A 27,167-nucleotide genomic window follows, 5' to 3' on the forward strand; every position below is an offset into this window, starting at 1 on the left:
CCTGTCCTAGTCCTGTAAATATTGCCCTTTAACTGATGCCACAGCCAAGTCTTTAAAGGCTTGTCCTGTCAAGCCAGTTACTAAAGGGTACAGGAACATGGTAAAATCAGTGAATTCTAGGCATCATCACCATGGAGAATCTCACAGAGAAACTGAATATGTGAAAAAAGGAACCAAATTGAAATTTAGAATGAAAAATAGCATTTATCTGAAATAAACTCTTTACTGGATAGGCCTAATAGTATATTAGAAAACACATAGAAGAAAGGGTCTATGAATTTAAAGATAGATCAATAGAAATTATTCAATCTGGTAATGAAAAAGGATTAAGATTTATAACCTGTGGGACAAAAGCTGGTAGAAAAGGAGGATTTTCTGCACTAGGCCATTCACAGCTGGGAGTTTAGCTGTATGGACATGGGGGAGGTTTGTGCCAATAAGTGAATACACTGAGGATAATGAGGGCCAGGTTTTTCACTACTGAAAATTGACAAGTATGGAAAAAAGGAAGGTTAGAGGAAGCCCTGAGGTGTTAGATTGGAATTGAAAGTATCTAACCTCATGGCTTTTACTATTTATATGTACATATACAGTATAGATGTTTGTATGTTTTTTCCCTGTGTGCATCTGTATAGATTGTCAACCTAAATAACAAAGGGAGATTCTCCAAAGATGATGAATTTATCTGAGAATGGGCATGGCGATAGAAGTATATGTGCAATGGTAAACCCTGTGTATTGAAGGACATTAACGCAAGAAGAATATTATAAAAGCAACATGAGTAGGATTGCATAGGTTGTTTTTGAAACAATAATCACTGGCTACCAAGGATCCATATCAAAGTTGGGGTCAGTCGGAGGTTGGAGAGGTAGCTGTTGGACAGATGTTCTTGCAGAAGTATTTTTGTGTAAAGTCGTGTGACCTTTGAGCAAGGTTGTGGTTCTCAGAGGCGTTTTGTGATACTTTTTGTTATCTGGCATACATGCATGTGAGTCCTTTTTTCTCAGCTATTGGTTTTATTTATTTAGTTATTTTTTAGCATTTGACACATGTGACTCCATTTTGGTTCTGACAACTTTTGCAATATATATAAAAATATATTTGCTAGTTTTGTGCTATAAGAAATTCTAGTGTAACACCACCTTTGTAGTAAGGAGTACATCTAGAGCTGAAATTTTAGTTTCTAAATGCTAATATTAGTTTATTTATTCTTCAATAAAAGGAACTAGGGCTCTTGGAGAAATGGGTGACTCAAAGGCAAGAGCAAAAAATTTAGGAAAAAAAACCCAACAAACAAACAAACAAACAAAAACCAAGGTGAGCCTGAAAAGAGCTAGAAATTAAGGATGTGTTCACGGACTAGTGAAATATACAAGAAGAGTACACAGGAATCAGCTTAAACCAGCTCCCCACTGGCCAAACCTAGACAACATGAGACAACAAAATATAAATAATTTAAGGTTCAGATTTGAAATCATTTGATGGTAATTTATTAGTCAATAGTGACATAAACAAATATGTAAGTAAATAAGTGTAGAAGAAATGAAAGTTCTACCCTACAATAGAAACCACTAATAAATTTAGATAGGGTAGAATAAGAAAATTGCCATTTGGCAGTAGACATAGTGACAGCTGACAGAAGCCAGAATCATCAATGGATGCTGAGTACCTAAACTCAAGATATTTCCCCCCAAAATATTACAACATGTAAATCAACTTTACAGAGGACAAACTTGGCAGATTCCATCTCAGCTAAGCAATAAAGGTTAATATCTCCAACACTAGAACTGATTGCCACCTTGTACTTGCTGACCCAGTGAGAAACGCTGGCATTTTTGCTCCATATGCATAAATCATGAAGAAATATCATGTAAACCTAAATTGAGAGATGTCCTACAAAGTGATTAGCCACTGCTTTAAAAAATGCCAGGGATATCAAGCTGTTTCAGACTAGAGAATGAAGAGAGTAAAGGAACTAAATCTCACCTGTGATCCTGAATTAGATCCTGGGCCATAAAAAACAAGATTGGAGCAGCTGGATAATTTGAGACCTATAGATTAGATTTTGAGTGACCTTGTATTTAAGGAGAGGTATGGTTTGGATGTGGTGTCCCCCCAAAGTTCATGTGTGAGACAGTGCAAGAAGGTTCAGAGAAGAAAAAATTGGGTTATGACGGCCTTAACCCAATCAGTGAAATCATCACCTGATGGGATTATTAAGTGGTGCCTGAAGGCGGGTGTGGTGTGGCTGGAGGAGGTAGGGCATCGGGGGCATAGCTTTGGGGTATATGTTCGTATCTGGCAAGTAGAGTCTCTCTCTCTGCTTCCTGGTCATCATATGAGCTGCCTCTCTCTGCAACACTCTTCTGCCATGACGATCAGCCTCACCTTGAGCACTGAGGAGTGGGGTCTGCTGTTTATGGTTTGAGATTCTGAAACCATGAGCCCCCAAATAAATTTTTCCTCCTCTACAATTGTTCTGGTTGGGCCCTTTTAGTCACAGCAGCAAAATAGCTGACTAAAACAAGGGATATGGGAGGAGGGCATGTCTACAGCTTTTTTTTTCAAGTGGATCAGAAATTGGGGCAATTTACATGAAAAACATTTGTGAGCTTCTATTATTTCTTCTACTTTAATGTGAAGTTGAAATTATTTCAACATGGTTAAAAAACAAACAAACAAAAAAAAAAACCCTCCTAGGCCTTGGGCCCAAGGAAGTGGCATTTTCTACCTTCTTCAGGTAGAATGCTTTTTTACTTCTGTCTGCTTGCTGAGAGAACCATTTTCTAAGGGTATTAATCTAGATTAGCGGTTCACTGGGCAGCCGCATACCCGCACCATGGGCCTCTACAAGAAAGTGCATTCCAGCCTTCTGACAACTTTCAGACCTAATCTTTGGGCAATTTACTTACTTTCCATTTTTTATTAGTGCATTATAATTATACATAATAGTGGGATTTCTTGTTACTTATTTGTACATGCATATAATACAACAATGTAATTTGGTCGATTTCTTTCCCCAGTATCCCCTTTCCCTGCCTTCCTGGGGCATCTTGTGACCTACCAAAATACCCAAGCAACAGTGAGGCCCAATGAACAGTGCATAAACTGTTCTTTACAGTTTTAAGGAAGACAAGGATTAAATTAATGCATAGTAATGTAGATAGCTAATGATCTGAATAATGTTACTCAATGGCAACAAAAAATGTCAACAATGTTACTAATATCAACAAAAAGAGTGAGGGGGCAGTGGTGGTGGAATTCTCTGAGGGGTAGAATTTAGGAAATGGAAACAAAAGGTGGATTCCAGAAAAAGGAGCTTCCATAAAGGCAAACTGGCTTTGCTTTGACTTTGTAGTCTAATCTTCTGCACTTAAATTGCTTTGACTTAAATTGGAAGATCTCTGATCTTCCAACCTAGAAAGTACTCCCTCCCCCTTTAAGATGCTATGGTTAGGAGCTTTCCAAGGGTTGCTTCCAAAGTCCAGAAGTTTTCTTCTTTTGCCTCTTGTTGGACACTGCCAAAACATAACAATGGTATTTACCTAGAGAAATGTAAGGTCCTAGAATCCTAGCTGGGTAACCCAGGAGCCAACATACATACTTTGGAATCCTCATCATTTCATTGGCGCTGCATCTAATACTTTTTTTTTTTTTTTTGTATCAGGGATTGAAATCAGGGGCACTTGACCACTGAGTCACATCCTCAGCCCTATATTGTATTTTATTTAGAGACAGGGTCTCACTCATTTGCTTAGCAACTTGCAGTTGCTGAGCCTGGCTTTGAACTCACTTTTCTCCAGTCTCAGCCTCCCAAGCTGCTGGGATTACAGGCATGTACCCCATGCCTGGCAAAGTTTTAATTCTTAAATAATTTTACTTTCAATTCTAGAAATGGAAAACCCGTCATTCCATAAAATAAGTGTTCCCCAAAGCTTTAATTCTATAGGTTTAGAATTTTGTCATGTCCATTATTTATCTTTTCTTATTTATTTTAGGCTTTCATTTTTTTTCTCCTCCCTCATCTTAAGTATTTGCTTCCATACCAAAGCTACTAAAATAATTAGTATGTATTTTAAATCAGCATTCAAAGCTTAACTCTAAAGTTATTTACTTCCTTACATAACATATGTATATATATATATATATATATATATATATATATATATATATATATAGAGAGAGAGAGAGAGAGAGAGAGAGAGAGAGACAGACAGACACATGGAAGTATATGTGTGTGTGTGTGCTTTTCTTATGATCTGATATTGCTTTCTTCTTTTATCAGATATTCAGAGAATTCCAACTTCTTACAAGAACAGATATTTATAAGAAAACAAGGCACATTTTGGAATCCTATTCAGAAAAAATACTGACTGCTTTTTCAGTTGTGGACAATCCAATCAATATTGCATTGCAAGAAAAAATGAAAGAGTACACAGATGAAGATATGTTGAAGTGTTAGTAAACCTGGGGTGGGGTGAGCCGGTCTCTGTTATCTGTGTAATGCAGGATAATTAGGAAAGCTCTGCTTTGGTAATAAGTACAATTCAATGAAACACTGATGTGGGGGAAAAAACAATTTTTCAAATGGGGAAAAATGGAGGTATGGATTTAAAAAGTACACTCAATACTGTGAAATTACGTTGGGGGAACTAGTAACCTGTTAGTTTTATTATACAAATCACAAATTCTACAAGCTTATCCTGAAAGCTGCAGGGTACAGAATTTGTCTCTTCTGGCAGTTACCTGGAAAGCAAACCATGAGGTCTCCAGGTTTATTACATGTTGACTTAAATAAAAGGTTGTGAAGCATTCCTCTAAGGCTAGCTTGTTCTCTGTGGAACCTAAGAGTCCAGATGTTTTAACACCAGCTCTGTTTACAACTGTCGGAAACCTATTTTTACTCACATACCAACATGTTTGCTCTGACAGATATGAAGATGACAGCCACATGTTTACTCCTCCCAGATGTTTTTGGGGATGATCCCAGCCTCTTTGCAGTTGTGAATGAGAAGGTACGTGTGTGAATGGCCACTGGTTTGCCATTCTACACCTCCATATGGCAATTTATTTAAAAGCACCACAATGGTCCACTTGGAAGTCTGTTTTGTCATATTTGTAGATATGCTACATTTTAACAAGCTCATTCATTGTGATTTTATGGTTCAGTTCAGGCATGTTTGATTATTTAGCTACTTTATCCATCATGGGGTAGTGACTCTGTTCTTTTTTACAGGTTCAAGTGTCCACGCCTGTGTTAGAAGTTAAAAACCCTTTCAACATCGATGTCTGTGAGTTTTCTTTATATTTAGACAAAGAGAAGCTCACAAAGGTGGATGACTGTGTGACAGCCGTGGCGGCTCTAGTAGCTACCTTTCATGTATTTGGGATTGAGTGTCCAAGAAGACTGTCCCAAACCCTCAACTTCCTAGAGACACTGATCTTTGATACGCATAATTCCTGTTTCCCTTCTTTGAAAAAAAAGGAAAGGGAAGTAGGATTTCAGCCCCCAGTTACTTAACAGCTATTAAATATTGTATCAGAATTTATCTCTGGGACAAGCTTTATAAAAAATTGTTTTGATTTAGGATTCTGGTAGAGGTAGAATTATAATATCATCTATAAAATCAAAGATATTAATGAATTTAAATGCCTTCAATCTTTACACTCAAACTTAAGTTCTTTGCGAAATTCTGTAATAAATACTACTGAAGCAATTAACGCATTCTTTCTTTATTTTGATTTGTGTTTTTAAAATTTCCATGGTCAAAGCTTTACTTTCAAGGGTACCCTCCTTAGTGTTTAAAAATGATACTCTGCACTTCAGGCAAACTCAAATCCTTCCAGTTAGGATATGGCCTTGCACATAATTTGATGTGCCCAATTTTCAGCTGCACATTTATGGCCTGTGGGCAGCCTCCCTGTCTTTGGTCTGACTTGTAAACATCCTGAACTTGAACATTTTAAGGGGCACATACCTGTAGTTCTCTTACCCTGATGATTTGTCTGGTTCCAAGCAGCTGGTTTCCTTCACTCACTTATTGAGAGCAAAGGTACCGTAGTACTGAGGTCTCGCATTGCCAGCTGATCCTGCTGGCCAAGCTTCTGCTGTGTCCTGTGTCCACCTTTTACTGCTTCCTTCCCAAGGGAGTAGTGCTGCATGCCCACTCTCCACTGCCCAGAGTCCCACATGAGAACTCTGCTCTCAACAGTGGTGGCACAAGAACTCTTGCTTGGGTCTAAAAAGACTCAGTGTAGTCTTACTTTTTTTTAAAACATTACACAGGGAAAAGCTACAAAACTAGTTTGTTTGCAATTCTGCAGTACTACAGACTGAACCCAGGGGTTCTATACCACTGAGCTACATCCCCAGCTCTTTAATTTTTTTTTAAATTTTCATAGAGGATATCATAAGTTGCATAGATTGGCCTTGAGTTTACACCCTCAGGGATAGAGTGCTGAGATTTCCATGGAATCTTGTACCACCCTAATGATGCATATGCCTTGCCTCTACCATACAATGGCACACTGTCTAGACTGGATGTGTTAAGTATGATTTAGAAATCTCATTACAACATACACTTTAAACTAGAAATGAAAAATTTCTGATGTGTAAAAGTCCTACTTGACAAAACCACGTAATTTTAAAATTTTTTTTGTTGTTATTGCTCATCATATCTTGGGACATAGTTTGACAAACCATACTAAATCCTAATCCTAGAGATTTATTAGATAGATGCCCTTTTTCATGTCTTCCTTTTTGTGGTCTTGAGGACCAAACCTAGGGCCTCATGTTGCCGGGCAAGCACTCAACCTCTGAGCTACCTCCCGGCCCCTACATGGCTGTCTCAACAACCCTTATGCTTGATGTTGTCCCTGATCCTGTTCTACCTCTCCTGTGTGGCAAGCTTCCTTAAAAATCATACATGTATAAAAAAGTATCTGTAATTAAGACTTTATTTCATTTATATCAGGTATAACAAGTGCAACTTGAATGTACAGATTCTGAACAGAACATAAAAAAGGGGGAAAACCAACAACGAAAACTTATTTATCAGATTCATGCAAAGAAATGAATGGGACACTACAGATGTCACTGACCCTCTTTTACCTTAAATCATGACAAATGCAAAGGACTGCTAACAGATCCCAACAGAGCACATTAAAGGAAGTTCTACATCAGGAAAAAAAAAATGAGAGCAACTAAGGAAAGGGGTGGGACTTTCATCAGAATTCAGACAGCATGCTACAAACTTACTTTCTATTTTTAAAATAGTCCTTGAATAAATGTCTAATCCTGGAATTCAAAAGTACATCGAAAGACTGACAAAATAATTTACTTTTTCCCTTAGAAATGCATTCTTACAAAAGAAACACTGCCAACTATCAGTTTATAGATAATCAAGGGTTTTCATTTAAAGTGCATCCGAATGCTCAGATAGTGAGGCAAAGTATTTTACAGAAAGGGGAATCCTTCCAGAAGGGAGGTTCTTGAATGACTGCTTTGGGATTCACCTCCCTGACCTATGAGCACAGACATTTGTGTCTGAAGGTGCGGCTCCCTCACTCCAGGCCTGCAATATAAAACCTAGACACTCGTTCTTCAGCCAACATGAAGAAAGTCTTTGGGTTTGGAGGACACCTCAAGACTGGAGACAGCTCTTCATGGATTAGTGTTTCCACCAACAGAATGAGCCTTTCATTGCTGAAAAGCTACTTCAATGACAATTAGAGAAAAGCTCAAGATAATCTCATAAACAGTTCAAGAGCCCTACAAACAGCCCCCCACTGCAATGTAACCACACATTCCTCTGGTACCATCTGACTCTCGTAAACAACACAGGCACCACGATGTATGAGACTGATGCCACTCAGATATGCTACCTAATTTATTTATGTTTATATATTTTATTTTTCAATTCCATTCTTTTATATACATGTTTTTGGTAATTATAGTAAAGATGCTGGTGAAAAGTAATTTGTTTAAGATTTCACATAATGCGTGCAAAAGTAAAAACACTGATTTGAAGAAAAGTAATTTTTACAACTCTTCGGCCCCAACAAATGATAACAAGCAGTTAGGCAATACCATGACTTGCAAAGTTATACTTAGCATCATGTTGCAATTTAAAATATGGCACAAATGAACAATACAGGTAACAGTCCCACTGGCTAGACTCAGCCAGGTTTTGACTAATTTGGTATAAGTTGAAATTCAATTATATAAAAAGGTTTCTGAAAGTACTGAAAAAGAAAAAAGTGTACATGAAAGAGAATTCAACAATGTTTACAAAATGCCAAAGTTCTTACTCTGCCCCCCCCTTACCATAAATAATTAATGAGGTCCCCCTTTCCCCCACCCCCCAGCCTCAAAAAGATTTACAAAGATAAATTTAGCTCAGTGAACAGAACCAAAAGATGACTGTTGTTAGACAGTACCTGGTTAAAAGCTCAAGCACTTTCCTAAGAATTCATATATATTGTCTCTTGAGGAATATAAATATCAGATAGTGTTGCTCTTTTGAGTTTTCGAGACTTCTCGCTTAGGAGTTATATCCGTCCTTGTGCTTTGAATAAAACATGAGCTTTAAAGCAGAAAGCTGATGGTACTCAGAATCCACCATCTTCAAAGTTCATTGTGAGAATTCTTCTCTGCAGCTTTGAACATCAGAATAGAATTGAAAATTTTGAGAGCAGGGCCCAGCTTAATGCTCATGATTTTAACAATGTCCGTTTGAGTCATGAGTAGAAATGCTTCTCCATCAATTTGCTGAAATATGGGGAAGGAACAGAAGAATGTGAATTAGCCAGGAGTTGTGCTGTGGAAGCATCCAAGGTTAAGTTCTTGCTGGCCTCCACACAGGAGCTACACAGAGGCTTGGTGTGCAACTGCATTTCCCAATATTACCTAACCCAGACCACTCAAATGTGGCCTGGGAGCAGAGCCCACAGGAAAATGAAAGTGCCCATCCCTTCTTGTGATTCCCATGAGTTAGGTACCTAGTCAAGAAGAACACAGGAAAATCTAGGGTGCCCCACATCTAGTTCAGCAGACTTTTAAATTAAAGATAATAAGCACACAATGTGGACATAAGCCAAGGAATTCGAGAAAGCATTCAGCTTACATACTAACATTTTTTTTTTTTAATTTGTCCTCTACCATGAAGGAAAAAGGTGACAAGGATGACATTTACTTCTAGCATAGTCATAATTAGTCTTTACATACATAGAAGAAAAATAATCAGCAGTGTTACCACGTGGGCAACAGTAAGAAAGACCCTCTTCTCTCGGGGCTACTTCTAAGATAAACGGCCTATTCGTCTAGAGAGCACTTCCTGGTTCAAAGACACACTGCCACAAAGATGATGTCTGATGTTCTTGGTGGAGAGATTTTATAGTTTTTTTTTGTTGTTGTTGTTTTTTTCTTTTTTTTTGCATGACTTTCAACTCTTGGGGCATTCCACCACCTTAAAATACATTAATTCACTCCTCTTTAGTTTATCCCTTTGCATGAAAAGTAAAATGCACTCGTTTTCCCTCTTAGACTGTGTTAGAAACTTCTTACAGCAATATTGCATTCTGTAGTTGAATTATGTCCCCTGCAAATTCATGTGCCAATGTTCTAACCCCCACAGTCCCTCGGATTGTGACCTTATTTGCAAATAGGGTCAATGCTGATGTAATAAGGAGAGGTCACACCAGAGTAGGGTGGGCCCCTAGTCCAACATGACTGGTGTCCACAAAAAAAGAGGGAAATTCAGACATAGAGACAGATACACATAGAGGGAAAACAGGGAACAGTGGCCGCAAGTCAGAAGGAGAGGCTGCTTCCTCAAGTCTGTAGGAGGAGGCAGCCCTGCCCCACCTTGACTTCTAGCCTTCTTCAGATTTCCAGCATCCAGCACTGGATAATAAATTTCTGTCATTTTGGACACTTACCTGTTTGTAATGGTTGCCCTAGCAAACCGATATAACCCTGAATTCTGCAAAGATTTCAGTAAACAAAGGCTGACATAATAAAATAGCCATTTCTTAAGATCTCTCTTCTCTAAAAATAAAAAGCCCTGTTCATCTAAATTGACTATATAGTATATATAGTGTACTTAACTATTAAGAACTAGAGTCATCATATTCAAATTCAAGTAATAATTATGTGGAAAAAAAGGTTTATTGACCTCAGTAAGAAAACCATCTGCTGCAGTAAGCTAGACGGAAGGACTGCCAGGTTGGAAGCGGATTCCATGTTCTGGAAATTTGGCTCTGGTTTCGATTGCTTGTGCTATGAAGAAGGCCAGGAAGAAAGGCAGGGCTGACAACATTTCACTCAACCAAGGGAGACCCTGGCAGAAGGGACAGCCTGACAGAAGTCTTCTAGATCCTTAATGAAAATGTCAAGTAACACATCGCATCCCAAGGAGCGCACAAGAGACTGATGAGTTGATTCCAATTCTGGACCCTACTGGAGGTTTGCAGCAGCCACCGAATATCCTTCAATGGTCTATGTAAGACTTTAACATGACAGGTGACTGAAGAAAAGGAACATGTAGAGAACTGAGAGGCTGGGATTTGAAGTTAAGGGTATAAACTGGTTAAATTTTGGTAGATTATTATTTATAAGATTGGGCTAGAATGAAAAAAAATCTTGAAGCCAGTGCCTAACTCTGTGTTATCTCATACAAGCTGCTCTGATGTGTGGCTCTAGAATGAACTTCAAGTGGAAGGACATAAACGGAAGGAAGTGCATTGTGAGAACAGTGATCACTGCACAGTGTTACTGGGCTTACTTCTGATTTGCTTTTGTAATGCACACATAGTGGCCTGACTCTATAGATGAAGTGTTGTGCTAAAGCCCTAAACAAGGAAGAAGGGTTAGGAACTCAGGACCTCTTCCTTCTTTTTCACTGCTCTTCCCTCCTTCCCAATGCTTTTATTCTGTAAACCACAATGACATAGTTTGTTGGAGTCTTTCTCAGAGTATAAAGGTATTAGTGTATGCACTCAATGAAAGCATTCTAAACACCTATTGTATTCTAAACACTCTTCTGAGGACTGGGCATATAGCAAAGAATAAGACAGATAAAAGCAAAATATGCAAGCAAGCACAACCTCTCTGTGGAGTTTACATTCCAGGAGTGGGAGACGACAATAAGCAACAGACACAATAAGGAAGCAAATTAATTAGTAAGTTAGAAGGCAATTATGTGTTCTGAGAAAACAGAGCTGGCTGGGGAGATGAGTAGGCAGTTGAGCGGGGATGCTCGAGTAGCAGCAGATGGTGATTTCAAGGAAGACAGTCAGGGCAGGACCAATTGAAAAGCTGGCATCAGAGCAGAAGGAGACAGTCATGTGAGCATTTGGAGGAAGAGCATTCTAGACAGAGAAGAGCCTGAGCATGTCTGGACAGTCTGAGGAGAGCAAGGAGGCTGGTGTGTGGAACTGTGATGGGCAGCCTAAACAAAGAGGCCGGGCAGCAAGGGGTGTCAGGCTGCAGGCCCCTGTCAGGACATGGGATTTTACTCAGAGACTGGAAGAACCTGAACAGAGAAGTGACATGATCTGCAACTAGGTGTGTTTTAAAAACACAGATTCCACCCTCTTCCTCTCTCTGCACCACTACCCTGGACTGGACCATCATCTCACACGTTGATTCATGCAACAACTTCCTAACAGGTCTCTCTGCCCCTTTTTGCTCCCCTGTATTCTATTCCCAGGCACAGCCAGAAATACCATATCAATTTGAGTTTGAAATCAAACCTTACTTTAACTATATAATACAGCAAATCTATATGGATTATCTAGCTATTAACAGAATAAAAAAATAGAATTTACAAAATAAATTGACTGCTTGTTTATTTTCAAAAATATTTATCATTTTTAAAGGTAATGACCACATGACTCTTTCAAAGAAAGCACAATGGCTCTAGTGTGTGAATCTAAGGCTATGCAGGGATAGAAAATTCACTGAGTAGTTTACACAAAGACAGGACTTAGGGGGAAAAAAACCCAAATGAGCAACTGGTAACTAGAAATCAGCTACAAAGAAGACAAAACATTTCTTCAGTAGGAACATAAACCAGAAAAAAAGGGGATGTTTAAAATTAGATCCTTGTGCATTTTAATTGGCATCCATCTAAAGAATAATTATATCTAACAGTTTAATGAGGCCTACAACCAGTTGCTGAATTCTCAGCTGCCCTTACACTCTTGCAATGCTCTTAGCTGCAAGTGTGCTAGTCTTAAAAGCTGAGGTCTATACGTGAGGCAAACAAGGTGTGCATGAGTTTAACTGTAGACAGCAGGTGCTGGAGAAAGCCTTCTGAAATTATGCAGTCTGTTTTCTGCCTTGTGGCAGTAGTACACACTACCAAAATCAGAGCATTAATGGACTGCTCTGCTTACGAGAGATGACAGGCAAGTGGCTTATTTTTACAAATCTCTGGTGAAAAGGGTCTCCTGCTGTACTCTGACTGCATCACCTCTAGGGTAGTAAGAAAGCAAATTCCTACTTATTCTAATGTTCAGTCCGGGTGGTCATTATTAATCATCCCTTATATTCAATTTTTGGAGAAGTGGTGAAACAATAAATAAAATAATCTTCCCAAAGCAGACTGTGATAAATGTCTATTATTATACATAATAATGAGAAATATTTAAGAGGTAAGGGATTGTTTTTAGCAATAATGGTAATATTATTTATTGTAAGTATCAAATATAGTTAATCTTGGTATTGTTAGAAAAATATTTGAAAATAAAATAATGGAAACTAATTTCACTTTATTAAAAAAACGTTGCATATTTCTCTTTTGGGCTTCTTTTTATGCTATGAGCTATGTAAGTGTATGCTATTGAGTTTTGTGTTTTTTAAAATAACGAGTCTAACGCTCCTGTGCAGAATAAAATGGTACTTACAAACATTCCTTTGGCTCTCATCTACCAAGACATTTTTACATAACTCATTACTGCTCTCTGTTAGACAACTATGTGTCAATCTGTCAATTTCAACATAACCCATTTCTCGATTCTGCCAATTCAACGTATTTCCCCATTGGATGCACTCCAGTGCTTTGATCCCATTAAATGACATTAAAAGCAATTTAATGGAATACTTACTTCATCTTTAAACACCTTTCCATGTTCTTCACACCCAGGTAAGCTTTGTATGAATTCTGACACCTGTCAAAAATAATACCAAATCTCTGAGTTAAAAAACAAACCAAAACAAAAAACTCAAATGCTACAGGTTCAAAATATTAAACCCAGATGTTTTAGGAATCTGTTAGAATAATTCCTTCTCTTACAGGGAGTAGTGGGGAAAAAAAACCAAACAGTACCCTATCTACTCTCAGTGTGTCAACTTCCATAAGTCATTACTCTTATACCTGCTGCCTGAAAGACAAGAAAATAAAATATACCTCATCCGTGCTCCATTTGGAAACTTTACTCGCAGGGATTCCAGCAACAGTTGGAAGAAGTTTGCTCTGCTGCTCCCAGCGCAAGGGCAGACATGGAATTGGGGACTTAAAGGACAGAAAGACAGCTGACCTACGCTGTGCCTGCTGTACAGTAGGCTCCTCCCGGGCACCTGCTCAATTGAAACAAATGGGATATCATTCTCTGAAAGCAGCAAAAAAGCCCCGAATGCCATACATGTCCCCCAGATGATGAAGTTGTGGGAAGAGGAGGAAGTTTAGCGGGATTCTTTTCAACATCATGTCATTGAATAATCACCATCTCCTTTGTCTTTACTGAAGGTCACTGGAAAAAATCAACCACATTCAACTGGCATGTTTGCTACAGCATCCATTATTAAAGCCATGTTTCATTATGTCGTTCAGTGTTGCCTCTTGAATGCTGCAGATGAGAAATGTGCCACAAGGAAAGTAACTCTCACCTTGGTAAACTGTTCCTCTTTCTGCCTCAGAAGTCATAGAGGGAACAGTTGCCAATTTGCATGCCCAAGTGCAGCAACTGTGCTCACCAGCTGGTTACTATACTTGTTCCCTCTTTTGACTCCACCTTGGTTTGTTTCTAATTTACTAATCAGGGTGACTTTTATGTAGCCAACTTAATTTTTTTTTTTATTGAAAGGAGATAAGAAATTACTGCAACAAAAATAAAGAAGCAGAAAGGCAAATGCTTTTGTGACTCTTCACTTGCGCAGATCAAACTTAAATTTTCAGAATTTTCTATTTACATGCTAGATCTTCAGAAATCAAACAGGTATGCTGCTGCTTTGTAAAAACAGACATTCTCTAGCAAATGACCTCTGTCCTTAGAACTCTTGACTCAGACTGCCAGCAGAAGAAAGGCAACTCTTCCACGATAGACTCCCATCACACACAGGTCAGCTGCAGGGATATTTCAAGTCCATCAAAAATCCTTGCCAAAATGGCTACTTAGTTTAGGTTTTTCCCTTTTTTTTTTTTTTTTTTGCATGCATTCTCTCAAAAAAATATATTCAAGTAAGCTTTTTTTTTCCCTTGAAGAATAAGATTTATAGAAAGGCACATGAATTTTAAGTGTACAGCTCACTGAATTTTCACAAAGTAAACATATCCAAGTAGTCAACAACCAGATCAAAAAGAAAGTGGCCAGCACATTCTTATAACCCCACTGGTTCCCACCAAGGGTAGCTATTTCCCTGACTATGAACATGGTCAACATTTTGGAACTACAGTTAACTGAGATCACTGGTTTCACTGAACAGCATATCTGTGAGATGCTTATGGTCCACATAAAGACAAGCTCTTGAGAGGTGCATATTCATGATTTATGCCCATTTTGTCCACTGGGTTGTCTTTTCTGGTTCTCACAGATTTACAGATGTTAGCTAAGTACACCCTAGATAAGACTCCTTTGTTGGAAAAACACATTACAAATCTCTCTCCCACTCTGAGTCTTCCTTTTTACTTAATAGGATCTTTTGAAAAACAGAAGTCCCTAACTGTAATAATGGTTATTATTTTTTCCTTGTATGCTTAATGCTTCACATGTCTACTGAAGAAATACTGTTTTCCCCAAAGTCATAAGACGTCTACTCAGTTTTCCTCTATAAACACTCTATGTGCATTTCTTACATTTAGATCTACAATCCATCTGAATTTATGTTTGGGGTATTTATGAGGTAAGAATAAATATTAGTGTTTTTCACACATGGGTTTCTAACTGCTCAACCACAATTTACTGAAAAGACCATCCTTTTTCTACTATAATGAAGTGCCAGAGTTTCCATCCAGATTTTTCATTTTGACATACTGACCTCTTGACCTCAGCACGGATTTAATTACTATCACTTTGTAAGTGTCCTGATATCTATGAAGTAATCTTCTTCAAGATTGCCTTGGCTATCTATCCTTCCTCCTTTGCATTTACATGGAAATTTTAAAATCAGCTTGGAAAAAAAAATGAGAAATGATGTCTTCACAATACCAAGTCTCTCAATCCATGAGTACAGCATATACCTCTATTTTTTCGGGTCTTTTTAAAAGCTCTCATTAATATTTTGCCATTTTCATCTAGAGATCCTGCACACCTTTTATTAAATTTATTCCTAAGTATCTGATGATTTCTGATGTTGTTACAGAGGCACAATTTTCTTAAAAATTATTTCCTCTTGCTCCATTCTGATTTTCTAATTGTTTTTTTTTCCTCTTCAGCTAGTCTAATCTAAAATTTAAATTGTTCTAAATGTTATCAAGTCACTTTACAAGGTCAAAAATCTAATTTTACATGAGCTAACACCTACTGGTCCTGATTCTGCTCTGTTGGGCCCACACAGCAAATTTCCTCCTATCATTTCATATGAAACATCTCTCAACATTTTTAAATTTAAATTTAAATTTTTAAAAATCTTTCAACATTTAAAAAAAGTCATTATAACTCTTTCCACATTTCATTCAATCAGTCTCAAGGTTTTAGATCATCATCTGATTTTACCAAACCAAATGTATAAACCAACACCAGTTTGTTTTATTCTTTTTAAATTATCCAGAGCTCAAAGTAGTTTTGTGTAGCCAGATAATAGGATAGAGGCTGGGAAGTATCTCAGTGGTAGAGTGTTGCTTAGCATGCACAAGGTGCTGGGTTAAATTTCCAGCACTGCAAAAATAAATAAATAAATAGGGGTAGATGAGGGGAGGCTGGGGATTAGGGATGTAGCTCAGTGGTGGAACACTTGCTTTGCATGTATAAAACCCAAGGTTCCAACTCCAGCACCAAAAATAAATAAATAATAATAATAATAATAAAATTAAAAGAAAAGGGAGAGGGGTTGGTGACACCTTAAAAACATTCCTTTAATCTCAGATATTCCCAAGAGTTTAATAATCATGAGAAATACAATCACTGTGTATATGTCACAAGACAGGCTCAAATGAAATGGTAAGGTTTCCAATTCCATACCAGAGTAAAATAATAGAAATTACTTAATTATTTGTGTCTGACTGTTTGCCACATACAGTCCTTTTTAAACCCAAACTCTACCCTGCCCTATGTATATGTTCCATTGACACCTGGCACTTTTACTCTGTCACTATAGCTCCATTCTATTTCCTACTACAAGTTATATTACTTGTTCATCACAGTTCTTTTCCAATGCTCCTACATTATTCCTCAGAAAAATAACTCTAAATTACTAAAATACCTAAACTTCCTGTATTTGTGGTGACTTCTGCATGTCTTTGAACTTGATAGTATAAGGAGGCCTTAGACACATACTTCACCATTCCAATCCTAGTACCAACTTTGCTTCCTTCACTTTGAGACTCCACTTCCATTTGCTGAATCTTCTGTGCTGACTGATGCCCAGAGATCCACTGTTATTTTTTGACAAAAGGGGTAACTGCAATGTTTACCAGCCATAGAACATACCATCTCCTATGATTCTAGTCCAAGAGGAATAAAAGCAACTTCATTTGAGTGAATCTGTATTTGATTCTGTGAATTGCTTAGAAAAGTGAATCCAGGTTTTTACTTAATGTGTGATAGAGACTAAAATAAATGCAAAAACATTTTGGCTCCAATGACTGGCTCAGTGTCAAGAGCAAGGAATGGTTAGTCTGAATGTACACAATATGTTTTGGAAAACACAGTGTTTTGTTCTGTGAGACATTTCCACCACAAGCATTTTATTAAGATTCTCTTTCTTACTATCCTCCTTTGCAAACCAACTACCTGCATGAAAAATAATACTTTTAAGGAGTTTCCTATAGTTTTCAAGTTTCCTAAAATAAAAATTGACCAAATATATCTGTTTAGATTGTTTTGACTCTTTTGTGTTCCTTTAAGCCAATGACAAAAGTGAAACCAAAACCTTCAAATGCCTGCTCGAATTCTAGTGTTGAAACAGTGCCATGAAGGAGTTTGTCTCTAATATGGGGAAACTGAGACCCAGCCCTCATACACCCAAAACCACACTGAGAGATAGGAGCCACACCAGTGTGTGGCCTGATCTCTTCTGCCTCCTGATATAAAGTATAGGGTCTGGATCCAGATGGCAAGTTCTGGAATACAGCTGAGAGGCCTGGATTCAAATCCCTACTCTGTCAGTATAATATTGGCTAAACCAATTTACATGTAAGGATTACAGGATGTTTTCTAAATGTTTATCCTAGCATCTGACATGTACTAAGCACTTGGAAAATGAGAGAAATTACTACAATCTTGAAAGAAAGGCATGTAATTGACAGTGTATTGGACAAAATGAAGAAGACACAACAATCTGTCTCAGCTAATATTCCAGAAGACTACAAAATATGTTCTTAATGTGAAAGGAAAAAATAAAACCAAAAGAAATGGGATACATCTGGTCACTATTTTTTTTCCCCTCAAATGAGGTTAACTGTTAACTAAATATAAAATGATCAACAACAAGTGTTTGGGTAGAATAAGTAGACTCAAAGGATCAAGGAATACAGAGATTATTAACTTCCAAGACACTTAACCTCAGGCATGAAAGAGTTTTGAAGATCACTTCAAGTTAACAATCAAAATAAACAGACTTCTATGGAGGAAAAACTGGAGCCTGGTTTTTCCAGTAAGAATCTGGCACATTACAAAATGGCATTCAACTTTTTAAAGATATAAGCCCCCTATCAGGGAATTCTTGAAGGAGAGAAAACAAAACCGTGGAAGCGTAAGAGTTTAAACTTGAAAGCCAATCTACAGAATTCTTTATTAATGGATCTTTCCACCATGGTGGAAATGAGCTATTTATCCCTTCAGGTAGAGAAGATGAGAGAAAGAAGACTATCAAATTATATTCCATAAAAGCCTCTAAATATCCAATTCCACAACAGGGCATGAACCATCCAAAAAGGGCTTATAATTACGCCTACTGTGCTGAATTAAACTGAATTAAATGAAGAGACATGGGAGGAATCCTTTTTTTCTTTTCTTTTTCTAAAACCAATTTGTTCCAAGATTCCAAACAAAATCATCTTCGTGGACCTACTGAGTCACTAAACCCAATTGGGTTTGGAAAGACATTCAGGGCGGCTGCTTCTCAGTCTTCTTTGTGGTTAAGTGCAGCCCAATGCAACGGGCTTCCCCTCACTGCTCCGTAGCACCCCCAGCCCCGCCAGATCTGGAAGGACCACAGGAATAGAACTGAGAAGGGGCACTGCTGGGCACCTTATGGGCTCAAGGGAGTGGGCCGCCATGCAGCACCTGTACCTGACCTTCACCTTCACCAGATCTGAAGAAGGGATTCTGTCCTGACCCAAATGGGAAAGTGTCCTTCCTAAAAGACACAGGGAACTACCTCAGGGCTCAAAAATGGTAAAAGAGAAAACAATCACCATGGAGCCTCTGATAAAAAGCTCTATAAAAACATCAAAAGGGGAGCACTGATTTATTGACAAAGCTTAATAATTTTAGTAAGTCACAGGGGACATCACTTTTACTAAACAAAAAATAGGGTATGAAAAGAGAAGAACAAGACAACACCATTGGAAATTATAGGAAAATAAAACACACTGCTATTAAAAATCCACGTTACAAGCAGTAAATACTAGATATCAGAAGAGGTTAATGAGCTATTTTAATGTGGGAAACATGTCTAGGACATCAAAAAATGCACAAGCTGTTAAAATATTAAAAACTCTTCCACAGTGGTTGATAATAATCACCTCTCCACCCCACACTGGGCCCTTGTGGAGCTTCCCCAAGACACAGATCTGAAGGAAACTCATGATACAGCGGGGAGCTGTGAGACCCTGCTGGAGCAATAAGACCACTGCAGGTTACAACCATTTTTATGCAATGCTGGCTGCCAAAGAAACTGCTAAATATTTTACATATCAACTCTTGGTTCCAATCCAACAACAGAAATCACTAGTCAGGAAAGAGACAAACAGAGTAAAAGTAAAAGTCAAACCTGAAGGAAACTTTTTGGTTCTAAGGAACACCTGGGTCTAAAAAAAAAAAAAAAAAAAAAAAAATCAACAACGCACATTACTTCCCAGGAAATATTCATGCAAAAAAAAAAGTGCATTTAAGAACCAGGTTCATTTTTTAAAATCAAAAGACTGGACTGAATTGGGGTAGCCAAATCTCACAGGTGTAAAATGGTATTTTGGTTTCATTTCTTCTGTTTGATTTTTCTTAAAAGAAAAAATAGGCCAAACAACTGTCTAGACACAGTGAATTCTGGAACAGGCCACTCAATTCCCCTTCATGCTAAGGCCACCATTCTTCTACCTGTTGCATTTTGAAGGCTCAGAGCTGCCTCCCTCTCCAAGAGCTGCCCTAAAACAGAGGGAGCTTCTTTACCTAAGGACACCCACTTCTGGCCAAGATCTGAGGTCTGCTCAATCAGACACAAAGCCTGGCTCTCTCACCTAAATTTGGGATAACTCTGAAGAAACTTAGGGCAAGGACTAGGTCTCTTTTGTAATCACATCCCAACTCGCCTTCTCATCCTATCCAAACCTATTTCTCTCAGTGTCTCATTGGTACCATTCCCAAGAACACTCACCACCAAACCCCCAGACAACACTCTCCATTAGAAAATGATTATGAAAAAAAAATCCACTCATTTCAAAAAGATAAAGGAAGTTTAAGAAAGATGTTAAGTGAAAGACAGCAAATGAAATGATTTCATTACAGATAAAATTAATTTTATGGTTGGAATGATAGTGGAATGAATCAGATATAATTACCTATGTGCACACATGATTACGTAACCTGTGTAACTCTACATCATGTACCAGACAAATGAGAAGTTATACTTCACTTAAGTATAAGGTCTCAAAATGCAATCTACTGTCACGTATAACTAATTAGAATTTAAAAAATCAAAAACTGATTTTATGGGACACTTACTCAAAATGTTTCAAAAAATGTGAGAGACAGATAGTTATCAAATTCATTTTAGGAGGCTAAAGTTGAATGAGCCAGTAAAGAGGAAAATTATAGGCCAATCTCGCATAAACACTTACATAAAAAAACGTTCACAACTTATTTTACTAGGCTTCCTTTCACAATACAAAAAGATAATAATTAAAATATGCATACTGAACTACTGGTTTTATAGGTTCAAAATAATAAAAATAAATGACCTGGAAAAAATCACAAAATTAAGAATTATATATGAATTCTAGAAATGTTTCTTTGCAAAGAATTACAAGAAGAAATTCAAATCAAGAAAAATAGAAAAATAAAAATAGAAACTAAAAGTAGGGAGAGAGAAGACCATACATATCAAATGTTAATAAAGCTAGAATTCTCTATGAAATGGGTAATTTTCTGGGAAAAAAAACTATCAAAATCATTTAGCAAATAAAAATTAAATAGGTCATCAAGTTAAACTACAGTGTTTTAAATTATTACTCCCTCCAAAAGTTCAGGACCTAGAAATTTTTACTATGGATCTGCACCATCAATGAGATACAAAGACATTATTTCCCACAATATTAATAGTACTAACAAAAGTGGTATATTTAATCCTCAGAATGACTCAATGTGTGCGTTATGGGGACCACATCAAATTTTTTCAGGAGAAACTGAGGCACAGCCACAGGGCTAGTATGTGGCAGAGCCCAGACTTAATGAAGGCCATGCTATTAACTTTTGGTAGACCGATGCCTACAAAGAAAGACTGAGCCTCTGTGTGAGAACTAGACATAGCCCTGATAACAAAAACTTCAAAAATTAGATATTTTTCTTCTTTTTCAATGACCAGAAACATTTTAAAGAATCAAATCCTTGCACAGGCTTACTATGTGGCAGCCACTGGTCTAAGGAAGTAAAAATGTTATTGTGTTTCTCCCTCACTACAACCTCAGGAAGAAGTTATGTCACCTACTCCTTCTGGAGAGATGAAAAACAGACACACTAAGAGATGTTTTTAATGACATGTCCAAGATCACACAGCTAGCAAGTGAACCCTACTGAACCCTGGCCATCTGCAGGATCTGGATGTGGTGCCATAAAACATGCTGTGGACAGTGCTGAACATAACTTCCAAATGAGTCATTAATTATTGCTTTACGACAATCAGCTACAGAAACCCAAGCACCACTGAGCGAGTAGGTCACTGCAGAGTCATTAGGAACCATTCTCACATCTTATGTGATATCCACACACAAAAAAAAAGGTACGTGAAAAGCAAAGTCTCCAAGAATAATCATCACACTGACAACCAGACATTTTCTTATGAGAAACAAATAATAAGTTATATGTGAATTAATAAGTACAATCTATACCATGACTAGCAGTGGTTACAACTTAATTAAATTACTGCCTTTTAAACAATAATGTGAGTCAAATTACTTTCTCTAATATAACTTAAAACATTTGTTCAAATGATTTTTGTAATACTGAATGGAGATCATATTCTATTTGGATTTCATATAAACTCTGAATTGAATTTTAAACATATTAAGCAAATAACACCAATAATACTAAAGAAAATGTAGCCCAAGAACCAAGAGAATGTCTCCTACCAAGCTGTATACAATATATGAAACACATTGTGAATATATCTTTATCATTATGAATTACATGCTAAATAATTTTTATTGCCTGCATTAAGGAATAAACCAACCAAATAAAGCTGATCTTTAATATAAATCTGACTACTGTATTCCAGTTAAATTCTATTTATTTTGCAGTGCTGGAGATCAAACTCAGGGCCTTACGCATGCTAGGCAAGCACTCTACCACTGAGCCACATCCCCAATCAATAATTATGAGTTTTACATTCTTGAATATTAAGAGTAACACCCATCAATAAGATGAGAATATCATAGTTACCTCTGGCTTCATGTGATGTCCTCATTTCACTTTCTGTTCTCTCTTCAAAGTCATCTTTGACATCATCAGCATGCTGGTCTCTGAGGAAAAAAAAATGTGTTTCTGTATTTTATAAGAGGAGCATTTTAAAAAATAGTTCATAGCTATATTTTAACAACTGTTTTTTTTTTAATTTAAAAAACAAGTACTACCAAAATATTAGAAAGGCTATGTAGTTCTACAACAAAACAACACTAACAACATCTACAAATACCCCACTTTCCTCATCAACAATTTTTTATTATTCAGAAAAGAGATTTTTAAAACTAAGAATATTAAGATGACCTATTCTGGAAAATGTAGCTATATAATAACCCAGTAATAATTTCTCATGCATTCATGATACATTTTACTTGTTCTGTTTGGTAAGACTTCAATTTGGGGAAAAAAAAGAGAAGGTTTGGAAGTCTTGGACAATTATTTACACCATTTTACATCTCGGGTTCCTAGGACTTGGGGTTGAAGCTGAGACTGGTCCATAAAAATCAATCTGAATTTGAGGAAGTTTTTCTTGGATTGATTAGGTCAAATCCATAAACTGAACTGATTCTATCACTTTTTGACCAGGAATGACCTAATACTAAACTAAACATAGTACAGATTGCCTAAAATAAAATGGGTTCATTAAAAATCTTAATTTAGATCTTTTCCCTTAAGCCAGGAACAAAAATGGCTCTATGAAACTGGGCATATGATACTTATTTAAAGCTAAATTTCAGAGATCTGAAAAATTTCAACCCAATGTATTCCATTTTCAAGGTTCAAAATAAACCTCACTTTGTAATTTCCCCTATCTAGGATACAGTATCTATCTGACTACATATTACAGTGCTTTGTAAAACTCTCACCCAGACCTCTTTTATTGTTGAGTTTAAAGAACAAGGCAAATGCATATGAAACAAAATATCCCAACAAAACATAAAAGGTTCTACAGTTTTAATTACAAAATAGTAATTTATACTCCATTTAAAATTATAACAATGTAACATAATGATGCTAACATAGTAAGCAGGCAATCAATGTTTTAGAAAAGATTATTTCCAAGAGCAAATGTGAAATTTCATTTGAACCTGACCTCCTAGGCTTGGTTCATAGTAAAAACAATCAGTCACAACTGCTTAAAACTATTTGTTTTTTTTTATTTTTATTTTTATTTTTTTTTTAAAGAGTGAGAGAGGAGAGAGAGAGAGAGAGAATTTTTTTAATATTTATTTTTTAGTTCTCGGCGGACACAACATCTTTGTTGGTATGTGGTGCTGAGAATCGAACCCAGGCGAGCGCGCTACCACTTGAGCCACATCCCCAGCCCCCAAATTTTTTTTTTTTTTTAAAACTATTTGTGCTCAGTTGAGAATGGGGAAAATCACTTTAGTTGTTCAATTATATTGTATTTTTTCAAGAAATTCAGAAAGCTCTGAATAAGATTTTTAATGAATCCATTCCAGCATGTTTGGTATAGTAGTCGGTCAACTCAATGGCAGAGGCTCTTACTCCAGAGAAAGTAAAATAAATGTAAGAATATCACTGATAACTGAAGAATGAATGTTAGTTGAGGTATTGATAGAAAACTTTCTTCTCTGTTAAAGCAGTGCCCTGAAGTCACACTTTGTGATTATGATGTTAAGATCGACGTACTTTGCACTAAAAATTAACTCACAAACTTACAAACTTGTTTCATATTAAACTGAAAATAATATTCTTTGAGTCAAGTTCTATCTTAGTAAGTACTGATTGTAGCCAATGAAAAATGTTGCTTATGGGTAGCTATATTGATATTTATTGGAAAAATGCACTGTGATGATATAACTTAAAAGTGGCTTTACCCAGAGTCAAAGAAAATATATTTCCTTAATTACTGTGATGTTCCTAGAAACTTTGATGAGTAATTTTTTTTCAAGAGACCGAGCAAAGACTAAAAATAAGTTTTAGACTTCTCTGTGTAAGTTTTCAAGTCACTTTCTAATGAAAATAGAAAGGGAAAATAAAACCTTTGGCCCTCCTTGTTCTACAGTTTCAACTTCCTAAGCAAAAGTTATTCTAGTTACATAGTCTTTCAATTATAGACAAAGTATGTTTATATCAGAATGTGAAAACTTTGGGATAATATAGCAGTATATTCTACAGCATAATATAAGATATGCTTCCTGACAGATTTTTAAAAACCTGAAATATTTTTATACTATTGTTAATATTACAACATCACTCAACTTAAAAGCTTCTTGACCTGCTCTCCTTGATCGACATCTCTCGGTGCCAATAGTTATTTAGACGGGAGCACACACTAGCTAGAGATGGGTGTGTCTCAACACAGAGAAAGCAGCCCAGCAACAGTGGTTACATCCTTGGAAGCAAGATGACCTGGTTCAAATTTCAGCTCTGCTACTTATTCATTTCACAGGACCTTCAGCAGCAAGTCACTCATTTTCCCTAATTCTCAGGTGCATCATCTATCTATAAAACAAGGATAAGCTACCCTCACAGAGAGCATTTTGAGGACTAAAATAAAAATGTCTAAAAGTGCTTAGCACAGAGCCAGGAGCATGACACCTGGCAGTGATGACTATTTTCCAACTACTAATATATTAGGATAAAATTACCTGCAGATCTGTATCTTTTGAATATTAAAATAGGTTTTCAAGTAATGGTGCCTACAGCTGAACTGACTGGGTTATTGGCCAGGTCTACTCCTGAGGAGCAGTGTGGCCGGAACCAAGGATGGGAGTGTAACGCAGCACCTACATCACCAGAAGCCTGATCAGAGTTAAGTGAGCTTAGGTGGGAAGAAGCACCTAGAATATAGCAATTTCTCCTGGGATTTTAGAATTTTTCAGAACCAGTTTTCTTCAATTTATACTGAAATACAATCAGCAAAATTTTACTCAAGAATACTCTTTTGGCTTTTAATCAAGACAGTGGAATCCACTCAGAAAAACATGTTCATTGTGAGTCAGCATCCTCTTTTCCTCTGTAATTAAGCAGCATGTTTTAGATGTCTTACTATCTTACTCTAATTATGCCTTGTGGTAAATATTAGGGAAACAAACATGAGAAGAGTAAATGCCTAGGAATAAGTTGACATTTGAATGCATACAGCTGTATTTCCTTAAGTTTGTTTATTTTTCATTTTAAAACAATCCCTAACCAATTATGTTTCAACTGGTACCCAGTGTGCTAAAAACGATAGAGGAAAAATATATGAAACAATAAATAATTTTGCTTCAATTTAAGAATGTATTCGTTTTAACCACCTCTCTAAATTCAGTATGTAAGGAGGAAGTAGAATATGCAATGTTAGCAGAAATGTGCCATATACGTCAGAAGCTTAAACCTCAGTGACTGTCAGCCCAGCCTCAGACACACTGCCACAGGCCAAGTGCAAAAGGCCTACTCCTTAGACTAGCTTGAAATAACCTGCTATAGTTTGGATCTGAAAAGTTCACAAAAAGTTCATGAGTTAAAGCCTTGGTCCCCAGCCTGTGGACCATTGGGAGGTGGAGGAAATTCAGGAGGTGGAGGTCTAGCTAGGCCATCAGAGGCATGTCTTTGAAGGGGATACTGGGACCCTGGCCCTTCCTTTCTTTCCTTCCTTCTGCTATCTCATTGCCAGATGAGCAGACTTCTTCTGCCACCCTCCAACTTCCCACCATGATGCCATAGACCCCAAAGTAACAGGGTCACGTGACCATGGCTAAAACCTCTGGTGAGCCAAAATAAACCTTTCTTCCCTTTAAGTTGATTGCCTCAGGTATTTCAACAATGGAAAGCCAATCAACACACAACACACCCTTCTCTTTCTGTAGTGGGTCATTTTACTCTCATAGGGGCCTTGTCAGGGCTGAAAAGGACTAGTACCCCTAGTAAGAAGCGGGGGCACAGTGAATGCCAGAAAGCCATTAATAAAATGTAGGTTTTTCTGTTTTGAACTTCAAAAGGATGCCTATTTGCACATCCCCAGGAATTTTTTTGTTTGTTTTTTAATACCAGGGCAGAGGTCACATATAGGTAAAGATCATACAAGAATCCCGAGGTTGCGCTTTGTAGGTTTCAAATACTTAACCTGTCTCCAAAATGCTTGTTCCTATAAATGAAGAACCTTGAGAAGCTTCAAGGCAAGGAAATAACCACCCTCAAAGGAATTCAGAAAGGTTGGGAAAATGAAACCAGTGGATTAAAAGTCTTATGTCTATGGTTTACATTCAAATAAGGGATTTTTAAAATTAAATTCCTTTTGAAATAAATGATACTATAGCCAATCGTTTTGTTTGTTTATTTTTTGGTACTGGGGATTAAACCCAGGGTGATTTAGCTTCATCCCCAGTCCTTTTTCTTTTATTTTGAGACATGATATCCCTAAGTTGCTAAGGCTGATCTCAAACTTGTGAACCTCCTGTCTCAGCCTCCCAAGTTACTGGGATTATAATGTGTGTGGCACTGTATCCAGCTATAGCAAGTTTTACTGAATCAAGTTTTCATAAATATGGCCCAAGGTAAACACAGCTCACTCTAATGATTAAAAATAAAGACATTTTGATTAAGAAGCCCATTAAATTAGAAGTTCACATAAGGAACACATATTAGTGAAGGAGCATAATAAAGCAATATAACGAGTGAATCAAGTGAGTATTATCAAGATACTAAGGAAAAAACTGAACAATTACTCCATCCTCCTATGGAACGGAAAGCCCTGTCCACTAAGGCGAGAACTAGGAAATAAACATGACATGTCACAGACAGACTGAGACCGCTGGTAACTTTTTGCTGTTGTGGAAAAGAGAATAGATGTCACTGCTGTTCTCCTTCTCATGGAAGAGTCCCCTGAGTAGGAATTAGAGACAGTCAAGATTCTGCTGCAATACTGCTGCGACAACTTCATA

General features: G+C 37.1%; 2 protein-coding genes across 5 annotated transcripts in view; one reads left to right on the forward strand and one right to left on the reverse strand.

The window, feature by feature from the left end:
• The window catches only part of Samd3 (sterile alpha motif domain containing 3), a 43,541-nt gene extending 38,020 nt beyond the window's left edge, over positions 1–5,521 (forward strand). For 2 of the 4 annotated variants that reach the window (XM_026381522.2, XM_026381511.2), the window contains exons 8-10: positions 4,286–4,457; positions 4,933–5,015; positions 5,237–5,521. In XM_026381522.2, coding sequence (XP_026237307.1) covers positions 4,286–4,457; positions 4,933–5,015; positions 5,237–5,521 — 540 coding nt within the window. The remainder of the gene's footprint in view (positions 1–4,285; positions 4,458–4,932; positions 5,016–5,236) is intronic. The other 2 variants (XM_077802081.1, XM_077802082.1) reach the window with 1 other exon arrangement.
• Positions 5,522–8,376: 2,855 nt separating this feature from the next.
• L3mbtl3 (L3MBTL histone methyl-lysine binding protein 3) overlaps positions 8,377–27,167 on the reverse strand; it is a 114,154-nt gene continuing 95,363 nt past the window's right edge. Inside the window, exons 20-23 of the mRNA XM_026380900.2 lie at positions 22,255–22,334; positions 13,413–13,582; positions 13,111–13,173; positions 8,377–8,770 (exon numbers count right to left, since the gene is read on the reverse strand). Of these exons, the coding sequence (XP_026236685.1) occupies positions 8,627–8,770; positions 13,111–13,173; positions 13,413–13,582; positions 22,255–22,334 (457 nt within the window). The 3' untranslated portion in view covers positions 8,377–8,626. The remainder of the gene's footprint in view (positions 8,771–13,110; positions 13,174–13,412; positions 13,583–22,254; positions 22,335–27,167) is intronic.

The sequence above is a fragment of the Urocitellus parryii genome, chromosome 8 (assembly GCF_045843805.1).
Source record: "Urocitellus parryii isolate mUroPar1 chromosome 8, mUroPar1.hap1, whole genome shotgun sequence".
Lineage (NCBI taxonomy): Eukaryota > Metazoa > Chordata > Mammalia > Rodentia > Sciuridae > Urocitellus > Urocitellus parryii.